We start from the raw sequence: 13,007 nt of genomic DNA on the forward strand, positions 1-13,007 counted from the left end.
GTCTTGGCTTTGTTATTGCTAAAGCACAAATAGCGCTATGGTTCTTTTGATGACATCATGAGATGCATTGTGCTCTCTTATATTACATCTATAGCTCCCGTATGACACTTTGATAGGATGTTGAGATTTATACTAGTTAGAGATAAAAAGGCTCACTTTATTGTGTATGTGTGCAACTTAGTGTGCTTGATTTGTCCCGGCCATATGCTCTAAACAAATGTGTCTGCCTGGTTGTGCATTTATGTTCACACTATCGATATGCACACTATCAATGTGCATCAACACTTCTGACTCTGGGGCTTTTCAACTGTGTGGGTTCAGCTCCTTTTATTCTCCTTTCTTGCTCTTTCTCTAAAAAGAGAAAAGCCCCCTGGCATGAGCTGAGACAAGTCAGATGACATGACAGTGTTGGAAGGGATCAGGATAGCTGTGTGTGACTAACCCGCTTAGTGACACTCTCCTAACTGTTTCTGTTAATTGATAGGAACTGCAAGCTTGAAAGGAGATCCTGACAAACGTCCTGTAGAAAAATTGCAGAGTGACAGCATTTCAGCTCTGGGAATCAGGAGCAATTAAAAATAAGAAAATGGCATATAATAAAGTATGCATGTGTTTCTTTTGGAATTCATGTACAGTGCATTTAAGTGTGACTGAGAAAGTGCAGTGAGTGGGGAGGATTGATGAAAGGCAAGAAGGAGGTGATACAATACACAGAGCCCCAGGGCTAATAACTGAAACCCCCAGTGGTCTTAGAAGCAGCTAGTGCAAAGAACAAGTATAACCACAGGTTGTCATTCTGATCGATAACGGCTACATGACTGTAAGAGTTGAATCGTCTAACATCGACAAAAACTGCCACTGAACACGCTTGCTGCAGGTGGTGTTGTAGAGATGGTTCTTATATTCATCCTGAGAAAGATCAGAAGGTCTTCTCCAATACAGAACATCTCATGTCTGAAATCCTACTTGCGAACTTGGCATGTCAGCAGAAGACAACAACCGCAAACAGACCCTTTTTGGGGAAAATAATCTTATTGACAGTGATATGCTGCGAAGAGATGCACCTGTTAAAATGTTATCCATTTTTTCAGCAGTAGATATTACATCTTTGGAACAAAATTACTTATTTTCAAATCACAGTGGGTCTCAGAGGCAGCAATAAGTTACTATCGGGCTTGGCAAGGGAATAGAGTTCATGGCAGGATGATCAGAGGTTTTTGGTGTGCTCGTCATGTCAGGAGCTGGGCAGTTATCTGCTGAGATGACTCTAAAAAGTAACAGTACTGCACCTCAATCCATTCCATGAAAATAGACAAGTGCAGAGAAAAACTCACAACGCTTTTGTTGACATAATGATGATTTCTAAAACACTAAAAACAGTCATAAAACATTTCTTGGCATGCATTTTGTTATTATGAAATATATATAGTTGCTTGATAATTCACTTTTGGCATCTTGCCAACAGATTCACCCAAATGATAACCTTTACAAGTAAAATCACACTGAAATTTGCTGCCAATCTTTATGCCACATGGAGGTAAACATGAATAAAGAGGTTATAAAGCTGCCAATAGTTGACTTTTCTCCATAAATAAACTGTTTGGTATTGTAAAGTTCACCCTTTTCTCAATTAAACATCTGATTATCAGCATGAATGAAGGGAAACATATCAACGTGGGTGAGAACCTGAATGGTGAATTGCATTTTTACCTAATTTGCTTGTTGCCTGGGATAATTGAGATATATTTGGCTGATATTTTGAATTGTGGCTAAAGTGGTGCAAACACTGCCTAAGATTATAAGTTAAATTACAGTTAAAATAGCGGGAGCGCTATAGATTATGACTGAAACACGGTCCACTGCACAATACTTTCACAGTTAACACTTTACATTTCTTTGCTCTTGTGTGCAGCACCACCTACACTAGTAACCTCTTGATTCTCAGTAAGACCCACATGAATCCAAATATTGTATCCATTAAATGAAAGTGAGCAGCTCTTTTCATTTCAGAGAAATAAATATACAACTCCAGCGGCCTAACTGAAAGCAGATAGCTGTGCAAGCAACAGACCCTTTTTCTCTCTTTGTGTCTTTGCTTTTTTATTGAAGGGTCTCCTGCAAAGATGAGGTGAACCAAAAGAAAAGATTTTGGTCTGCTGTGAGTGTAGGTGGATTTGTGTGCAAGTGTGTGTCTACTTCAGTGAGGATACAGGCATACAAGTGTATAAATGTGCCGTGGCAGCAGTGCCTACCGACTGCAGGCTATTTTAATGAATAGCACCATTCAGGGCGAGACATGAAGGAAACAAATTTGCTGAAAACACTTCCTTCCGTGAAGGGCCCCAGCTGGTTGGTTGACTGGTTGCTGGCTGCCTAGCAGGCTAAATGGTGTATGTGTGTCAGAGTGGGTACAGCAGGCGATAAGCCTTGCTCCTCTTTATTGGCCATCAGAGTTCCAGGCTTGAAAAAACAACTTCCCTATTGTTGCTCATAAATCAAAACCACTAAATGCTCTTTCAAACTCAATTCCTATTTTCAACTGCAGGGCCATAGCCATAGCTTTGGTGTAATGATCATTCAATTACAGGCCACTCATACAGGGAGTAGAGAAGACCGATATAAACAGTGATCCCCTATCTATCATTTTTCTCTCCTGGGTCTTGTGAGAACTGTTTACATCTGCCTTTGTCTGTCAGGCGTTTATCACACATCTACCTTTGTTTGCATGGAAGCCTGTGTGCACACTCATGCAGAAAAAAAACACAAGCATTTACAAATCTTAATAGGATAATTTGTTATCAAACAAGAAATCTGTTCTCTTTTTTCTTTTTTTCGCATCGTCTATCACCCCTTGCTCCCATTTGCTTTTTCTATTTCTTACTCTATCTAGTGTCACTCTTTTAAACGCTTCCTTTCTCAGTCACCATCTCTCCACTATATTACCACATCTTCCACTCTGCCATGGTGCACAGTCTGCAGTCTGAATCTTCCTTGATAAAACGGGACAGCCTGACAGGCTAAGCAGAGTGCTGTCCCTCTACCTCATTTTCTCAGCATTAATCACCCAGGCTTTCAACTGCAAAGAAGAGACTTGTCTCTGTGGGACTCTCCCAGTGCTTTGCTGATCAGTCCTCTTTAGCAACTGTACAGATGCAAATTTGTCATTTGGTTAGTTGAACAAATGCAGTTAATAAGGAAAGGCAGCCTTGTTTTAAGATAAATGGTGCTGTTACCAAAAGGTCACAAGTTCACTTCCTTTAAGAGCCTGTCTGCAGTTCTTTGACCTGTCAGTGCACCCTAGAACAAGACTGATGATTCATTTCAAGTCAGACTCTTTGAATCTTTTTCTTAAAGACATATGAATTGTTTTGACAGTAAAATATTGTGAGAATGGAATGACAAATGTCGTAGCAAATGTCACATATATAATTTCTGTCACCTGGACACATGTATATTGCAAATTGTTTTGTTTAATCTATGCAGTGTTCCCAGGGGTCGCCAAGTGGGCTTTGCCAAGTGGAGGTAGTGTAGGTAAGGGGGCAAAAGGGGAAAAAGACTCATTTACAACTAAGTCTTACAATAATTTTGTAGGGTATATTCATATAAATGTTGCTCCTTCTTTAGGTTTTCCTTTGCTCTTTGTCGTACATGCTACATAGTATATGCAGGAGTTACGTGAAATATTGTATTATGGCTGCTTTCCAAAACCTAGCCTTTGTAAACATGGAAATTGAGAAGAGTTGCTAAAGAAATTCAAATTCAACTCGACCTCATCTCGAAACAAGTCCTGTTACTTAGCAACGACAATGAATCAAATTTGGGGCAGTTATTTTAGTAATTATTTTGAAACATTATCAAAATTACCCTTCATTTCAATGGTCAGGGGACCATAAAAACTGCATGTACAAAATATCCAAATCCAATCGAATATACTTAAATATTTGTTGACTTTACCCATAAATAAGACTTTTTTTTTCACTTTTTCCAGCATATTTGCTGTTATAAAATCTCCCATGAATTTCATTTTTAGAAATTGTTTGAGTTTCATGTCTATCTTTCTTATGATGCTACTGCTGCTAGCTCAACCCAACAGTTGTGTAGCAAAGAGTCTGCCTACTGTACAATGTGCCCAATAAGTCTATTGCACCCTGCCCAGTTTGGCCGGCACCTGTTGTCCTCCTTGACTTTAAATAAGATGAATTTCAATCATCATTTAATTTGTTGTCAAAGAGATTTCATTATATGAATTGCCAACTTTAGCCATAAATCATATAGAGATCCACTGAAAGCTAATATGAATTAGTCCTAAGCCTTAAATTTCCAGCTTACCAAATGTCACATGCTGAGCAGCACTTACATTTGAAAGTAATCTCTCAGTGTCCTCTCTTTGTTGCATTTTTCTCCACCTAAAGTGGGACGTTTTAAAACATCTTTGTTCTTCCTGGAAAATACGTGAACTGTGCACATCTAGCTAGCGCACAGATTCTGTGCCAAACTGCACAGAGAACCTGTTTGTCACTGGTGATGTTTGTTGAACTGCTAGAAAGGTTTCATTTGAGATTACCCATAAAAAAGTTATTTTGTAGTGCTAGCTAGATGCTGAAGTACTGCTGGTGCAACATTATTGATATCTGCATACTTGTTATTAATCTCTGGCTGTCTTCACCAGCATGTCTTTTATACTGTCTTCCTTCTCTTACCCCAACCGGTCGTGGAAGATGGCCGCCCCTCCCTGAGCCTGGTTCTGCTGGAGGTTTCTTCCTGTTAAAAGGGAGTTTTTCCTTCTCACTGTCGCCAAAGTGCTTGCCCATAGCGGGTCATTTCATTGTTGGGTTCCTCTCTGTTTGTATTATTGTAGGGTCTACCTTATAATATAAAACGCCTTGAGGCGACTGTTGAATTCAATTGAATGCATAACAGGAATGAATCAATGGTGGAGAAGGGGCTGCAGTAGGTAGGGTAGGGTCAAGTGGTGAATTAACTGTAGCATCAGCTGGAAAGATGGAGTTAGTAAGTTAGGCAGTTTCATACAAAATACTAACTATCAGATTTATTTAGTCATTGAATCGAAGATTCTGTAATGCTATTCTAGATCATTCCAGCCCTCTTAAACCCCAGAGTGTACCAATAATACAAGGCAGTGACAATAAATTATAACAAATCAGTATACAATGGTACATTTGTTGTCATACTCCACTGTGTTTTACTTTTGACTGGAATGACACTATGGTTAAACACTTATGTCTACTCGATTTACAAATGCTAAATGCCTATTTTTAATCTGTCTCAGCATATCACAGTTAAAACTTGATGATATAAAGGATGAAGTTAAAAGACACAAAAAATACATTTGCATACTGAAACTATTAAAGATTTTGTTTTCATTTTTGTATTGCAGTGGATTCTAACTAAAAACACACAGAAAACCTCCAACTTTTGCCAGCAGGCATGTAAAGTTCTCTGGCTAAAAATGGCTCTCAGTGCTGTCAAAAGTGTCACCGGCTTCAACACATAAGGCAGAGATGGTAAAGATGTAAACTACCTAGCTAAGTTTTCCAGATGGGTTTCACAAAGTCTTTCAGGAGAACAGTGGCAGTGAGACACTGAATAATTTCAGATTTATTTTACCTTTAAATTCAGTCTGGAATGGTGTTCAGGCAGATATGGACAGATGCAGATTTGAATAGGTATGCATGTGTAGGTTTCTGTAAGCATATATTAGTTTAGTTGAATGTGTTAAAATCCATTCTTCATGATCATGATGCTTTCTATTTTATTTTAAATAATTTTTACTAATTCAACATTTTCTTCTCTGATTTTTGTCTTACAGGGATACCATCTAGGCCTAGTGTTTGTTCTTCTGGATGGCACACACACACTTACATGCATACATTTACATTTATATGTATCAGCCACAACCTTAAAACCAGCGACCATTGAAGTGAACAACATTGATCAGTTCATTTAAATGCAGCACTCTTCTGGGAAACCTTGGGCTCTGACATTCATATGGATTTTACTTTGACTTGAACTGCTTACCTAACCTTTGTTCCCGACTAAGCACACCCCACCATTGCAACAACATTCCCCAACAACTGCAACCTTCCCAAGCTGTATAATTTACCCCCGTGATATAAAAACTCCTCAGGAATGGGTGAAGAACACAACAAAGACAAAAGTTCCCAGATACTTATCTGATGATGAATCAGTGGAATTCTCCAGAATGAGCCACAAATTCACAGGAGATACACTCTAAAGAAGCCAGGCACCAGAGGACACCCAGCCTCAGACACCCCATGTCCATATCTGGACAGGTTAGATTTGCTTTTGCAGATCAAGTGGAACCCAGTGCTAGGCAATTAGATTCATTGTTATGGCTAATCTGATATAAATTTAAGAGGCACAAACAAAAAGTTCCACTTCTCCATAAAAAAGCAAAACCCAGTTAAGTAAGTTATTAAGTTCTTTTGATGTTTTGCACTACTTACAATGCTCCTACTCCATTTATCATATCAAGTAGCCAACTCATGTAGGTAAGTAATAATGGTGGTAAGTGACAAAAAACTGCTATGTACACATTGCAACACAAGCCGGATTATTTGTGCCAAATGCTTCCCCTTAAACACTTCAGGATGTAAGCGAAAAGTCTGAACCTGGAGTTACACAGTACATGAAACAAAAGATAACCATGACTCTGGTCATGCTCCTGACCTGATGTACCACCTATTTGGACATTATATTCCCTTCTACTACTGACTGCTGCTTAGTCACTTGGCTCTATCTGACCCATCTCTAATCATTGTTATTTACATTTTGAAGAGATCTAGTTCCTTAATCCAGAAAGAATACCACAGGAGATTCAGATATTAATTGTAGGATATGTTTACCTGGCTGCAGAACTAGGGCAGCCACACATCTATAAGTTATAAAAGTTATAAGTTATTTTTGAACTGCCAAAAATATTATGCTTATCCATTTATTCAGATAAAATATTTTCTAATTTAATATCAGCTCACTGACTTTTATATGGCTGCAAATACAAGTAAACATAGTATAGAAAGACTCCAGATAAAGGCTTCAAGGCTACCTGTAGAATTTCTTCTTTATCTTACAACATTAAGATAAAGAAGAAAGGGTTCAATGGGTTACAACATTAACCCATTGAACCCTTCCTAACAGCAAAGCAGATATAATCTAAAAATATAATATAGAGTAAGTTTGCCACTAAACTTCGTCTATAAGTTACACAACAAAAGCAAAAATATATTTAAAAAAAACAAACAAACAAAAAAAAGCAGGTTGCCGGATTCTAGTGCTGGAGAAGATAGAACATTTATGGGGAGATTCACCACATAGAGCAATCTGATCACTTAATAAACTGGATTTTCACACAAAGAAAAAAATACTTGCCAAGCTCTCTTTTTGCCACCTCAGTGCATTGTATTTCATTTTATCTTGTTGCATGGAAAGCAAGTGCTTTGAGAGCAGATGTACCTGATCCTTTTGCCAACTTGACCAGGCAACTCAAAGCCATATGAGCTCCAGAGCCCCATGCTCTGGTATAATTTAAAACAGAAACTACATCTCTCTACCACTCTTTTTCATTCATTTCAAATCTCTGAGATATAAAAAAAAATTACCCATTAGTAATAGCTGGGGTAGGACCTACTTTGGGAGAGCAAGAGCTAAAGCATCCACAAAGATCCACTTTGTTGTATGTATTGATTTTCTGTGTGCATGCAATTCACATGCAGTTCCAGACATCAGAATGATATTGCATCTGTGGTTGAAATGACACATTTCCTGCTTCAATATTTAGAACACATGTAAGGGAATAAGTGTACTTGTCCTGATACTGCATCCATTGTGACTGAGTGACTGAATTGCAGGAACTCTCTCACTGCCAGCTCTACTTTCCACTATTCATTTTTTCCCTTCCAACACTCTATTTTTTGGTTCATTGGCTTAATTTCCCTCTGCTGGAGTATAGAGGATGTGAAGAAAAATCTTCAAAGGGTTTAGATGGTGTGTTCCACAGATTCATTGGCTGCACTGAATATTTAGTGTCACATGCAGATGCAGATAGAAAAAACGTGTGCATACAGTTACTAGAGGGTTAAAAACATCCACGCATACTACTTATTTGAGCCACATTTTTGGACTAAAATATTGACATTACTTGCAACCATTTAATACAGCGAGGCATGGCAATAACCCCCTTTTCACAGAAAATATTTAAACCTTTATATGCTAATGTAAGCATTTTATTATTCAATACTTATTTTTTCTCCTTTTTTTCATAATTTTAATTGGAGTTAAATGATTCCTGCATTGGTTCCCAATAATTTGTCAAGATGACAGCCATTGCTCTAGTTTTTCATTAAAAAGCAGCAGAAATAGAAAATTAAACCTATCATCACCAATTATACAAAATGCCAAGACATATTCATTAATAATCCACTTATGTGGATTAGCATATGATTATGCAGTGTTTCCAATTAAGTACAAAGGGTAACATGTTCAAGATATGTGGTGTCTACATCTAAACCAGTGTGTTTACTGCCTCATTGCATGCATCATGCACGAAGGGTGTTTTGATTTAAAGTGCTTTTATTGACAAAGACACAAAAAATAATATTATTTAATATTTGATAGTATTAATAATTATTATTCATATTAAATAAATAAAAAAACACCTGACTACAGCACCAAAAGATTGTATGAAGTCTGAAGTCTGTGTCTGTTGAGTGGCTGTTTGATATTGATGAAACATAAACAAACTTTATGGTGGAGAAGTTTTTCCCCATCTTCTTGTTCAGTTTTGAATATTTAGTTTGAAACAAGAAATAACATCATGTTTAATAGTATTCAATCATTTTATGTAATTATTGTATCTTATATGAACATTTGTGAAAACACAGATATAATCAGTAATGCAAAGGTCAAATGAAGACAATATGCAATGCAACAAAAAATGCAATAATAAATCAATTTGAACTCTAAGGTTCAGATCAATTTCATAGAAAATGTTGGTAGGATGCAAATGTTTTCTTTTTTTTTCTAAATTAGCATTTTAAATCTGTTAATAATAATAATAATAATAATAATAATAATAATAATAATAATAATAATAATAATAATAATACATTAATAGAAGGGTCTTTGAATATTGCCAAGGATTATACATAGCTGTTTTGTATGCCATCACTGCATGGTATGATCACAGTTGCCATTAGGTTAGCCACTTTATTAGGGTTAAGCAAAGACGTGTTCTGCTTGTTCTGTTTTAATAAGTTTGTAGATCTGTGAAAGATAGAATGTCTTGTATCCTACATGAAAAATCTGATGTTCTAGGTAAATTGTGTTTGAGATCCTTGTTCAGTTGACACTGAGATAAAGTGTATTGTGATCTACGATCTTTGTAAACTGATTTTCAAAGATTTGCTCATTTTAAAACCTGTTGTGCATTTTTTTTCACATGTAAATTAGAAGACTAAAGTAACAATAATGGCAGTCTCTATAAACTGTCCTTGTATCTTCCTTCTTTCCCTACTTTATTCATCACCCTCTTCCTTCCCCTCTGTCTATGAGGCAGAGGCTGAAGAGATGGGACGTTTCAACCCTTAATGCCCTGTATGTCAGGCTGTGTTGTGGAACTGCCAGTGAAATCAGACTGCCAGAGAACTATTGGTGCAACCCCAATGGAGCCTCGGAGCACTGACTTTGTTCCACCTCCAGCAGTGACTGGGCATTTTCTCTGCAGAACAATATTCAGTCAAATAATCAGTTTAAACAGTGCTGAGAAACTTTTTTTCTATACTGACTGAACTTGTATGCATTTACCCAAAGCCTAGTTGCAAGAATCACATATGCATGAACTCTGACCCTTTATGTGTATGTTAGGGTTGTTGAATGTAGAAGATAACGGACTCTATATAAAATAGAATTCTATTGTTCTGGTGACTTTGGCCACAAATTGGCCTTTGCAGTTTTTATTTTTATTTTTTGGTCATTCCACAGACATGGCTTATTGATTCTTTATCAAATAATGTTTTGTTCTGTTTTTCTTATTTGCCTAGAAGTTTTTACCACACCTTAGAAGACAGTGAATGCCATATACTGTTATATTATGTGTATATTTTGTGAATATAATGAGATATTTATGTATGTACTCCTATTGTATGGCTCTGCTTGATGATCATCTCCACATCTTCACAATATTAGCCATTTGTACCTGTCTGAATGACTACAGCTTTTTACAGTTTATGAATTTAGTTGATCCCTTTTTGCTCCTTTATACACTGTTACCAAGTAAGGCTTGCTTTTTGTTTGTGTTTATTTATTAATTTATTTTCAAAAGATAATATGTGCATATGTCCATGTTTTGTCAATAAATGACCCCTGCTCATTTTCACATATATATATATATATATATGCATTGAAACATGCATTTATATATACATTGAGTCATCACTCAAAGTGCAGACTGAAAAAAGAAATCAGAACAACAATGAGATGAGAGTACATATTTGCACTATTTCTCCTTATAAAACCTTATCAAACTCTGAGTTCACGCTACAGCATAGTGTTAGGGTTCATTTCAAGCCTTTTTTCTTGTTTTCCAAACATTCTGCTTTAATTTGCATCAGGTAATTTTAATATTGCAACACCCAACCTTTAGATCATACACTATTGCTCTGATTTTTTTCCTGTAACATTTCTTTTAAGAGTTGCAAATTCACTGTTCCGTCAGTGATTACGGAATAACCCGAGCTTAAAAATAGGAAAAGAGTCTCAAACTGCGATGCTCTATGTTAGTATTGGCGTGCGGTGCCTATTCCCTCTAACAAAATGCTGTGCAAGTTATCTAGATTTCTTCTATTTTTCACGTCTTTTATGATGCATGTTATACTCCCAGTGTGCTCTTTTGAGGGAAGCGCCTGAATTTCCTGTTTGTAGGCAGTTTTGGACTGGTGAACACCTCTCTGTATAAATGCCTTTCTAGCTTTATATCAGGTTCATACATCTATGTAATACATCACTTATGGTCCTATGAAAGTTGTTTCAATTCAGGGATGGTTTAGACCAGCTCCCAAACTTAGCATGTTTTTATTTATAAGGAGAGAAATCTTTACAAACCTCATATAAGATGGCATTAACTTAATTGGAACACCTGACTTCAAGTAGCCTCTGAAGAAGTCATTAAAATAGGTTCATCTACTTTTTTGTTTTAGCCTGCACCGTGAATGATTACTCTGTGTGTTTAATAAAGACACGGCAAAATTACCTTTGTTTGTGTGTTATTAGTTTAGTCAGAAAATCTTTGAAGCTCTTGTGAGATTTGTAAGACACAATCTGTTGTTTGTAAAACTTTCAATATGCAATTTATGTAGTTCTTCTCAATAGGACACATTTCCTTATTATTGACAAAATAGAAACTCAATACGGTTTAATATAGCTTAATTTGTTTCCTTTAACTACATTATATGAAGACCATATCTTGCAGTTAAGGTGCTGCACAGTAACTGTAATTAACACAAATATCAAATCAGAAAATCACATGCCTGTAACTCAGTGGGTTTAGGCACATTCAAACTGAGCATTAGAATGTGGAAGAAAGGTGACTTAAGTGACTTTAAATACAGCATGATTGTTGCTGCTAGACTGGATGTCTGAGGATTTATAAAACTGCTAATCTAATTGGATTTTTCCACAGAATCATCTCTAGAGGTTACAGAGAATGGTCCGAAAAGGTGAAAATATCCATTGAGTACCAGTTGTCTGAATGAAAATCCCTTTTCAGAGGTCAAAGGAGAATGGTGAGACTGCTTTGAGCAAAGGTATGCAACAGTAACTTAAATAGCCACTTGTAACAACCAAGTAAATCACAAGAGCATCTGTGAAAGCACAAGACATCTGGTGGTATTGGTGTAAAACTGGGGGGGATATTTTTTGGCACATTTTGGGCCCTTTAGGTGCATGCGAGCATAATTTTGTTGCTGACCATGCCCATCTGTTTATGACTATAGTGTACCCATCTTCTGATTGGCTTCAATCCATCAGAAACAAGCCATATTATTAGATACAAATCATCTTGAATGGGTTTCTTGAACATGAAACAGTTACAAGATCTCAGTCCAACAGAGTGTCAAAGCAATTTCATAGATCAGAAGATTAGCATCATGGATGTTCAGTCAATAGATATGCAGCAAGTGTGCGATGCTATTGTGTCAGTATGAACCGGATCGCTAAGGAATGTTTCCACTACCTTGTTGAATTCAAGCCATAAAGAATTATGGCAGTTTGGGAGACAAAACAGGGTTCAACTTAGGACTATAAGGTGTATAAGGTGTACCTAATCAAGTTTCCACTAATTGGAGCATGTCATGACAAAAAAGGTAGAGGAATGATTTATGGTGACTCATTCAAGCATTTATGTAATTCACTCTGAGTATTATCTGCTCCATGAGTGGGGGTATGCTACAATAAACTACAGCTGATCGCACTGCAAACACAGAGTGCACTGCAAACAGGTACACAAGCAATCATGTTTAGACAGCTAATATACAAGCATGAACACGTATACAGGCAACACATGGCCAGGTGTAGGTGAAATAGTGCTTTAAACCTCTATCACACTCTACTCCCTCTGTATTTCAGCTTCTCTACATTAAGAGCAGCTGGCAGGCAGAAATAACCCAGACCACGGAGGGAAAAAGTACATTTTATTATCCAACTTCCTCTTCCGTTTGGATGGTGCTTGTGAGACCTGTCTTAGTCTTGGTCACAGCAGCCAATCAAAAAAGGGTAGAGTGCCATCTATTGGCGTATAACCTGAATCCTCAATTTTCTCCATCCCCACCTATCCACTCTTCCTCCCCCCACAGACACACAGGCACACGGCTCCGACACACTGACTCACCATATGTTTTTACACACGCAAAAGGAAACACAGTTTGAGCACACACTGTAACCCCGCACACACAAAGACTGACACATGGAAACGT

General features: G+C 37.1%; 1 protein-coding gene across 1 annotated transcript in view; it reads left to right on the forward strand.

Annotated features, from left to right (window-relative positions):
* gabra6b (gamma-aminobutyric acid type A receptor subunit alpha6b) overlaps positions 1–11,274 on the forward strand; it is a 35,800-nt gene extending 24,526 nt beyond the window's left edge. The window contains exon 12 of the mRNA XM_082547996.1: positions 5,831–11,274. Within this exon, the coding sequence (XP_082404122.1) occupies positions 5,831–5,843 (13 nt within the window). The 3' untranslated portion in view covers positions 5,844–11,274. The remainder of the gene's footprint in view (positions 1–5,830) is intronic.
* Positions 11,275–13,007: the final 1,733 nt, after the last annotated feature.

Source organism: Aulonocara stuartgranti (assembly GCF_965226115.1).
Source record: "Aulonocara stuartgranti genome assembly, chromosome: 10".
Taxonomy (NCBI): Eukaryota; Metazoa; Chordata; class Actinopteri; order Cichliformes; family Cichlidae; genus Aulonocara; species Aulonocara stuartgranti.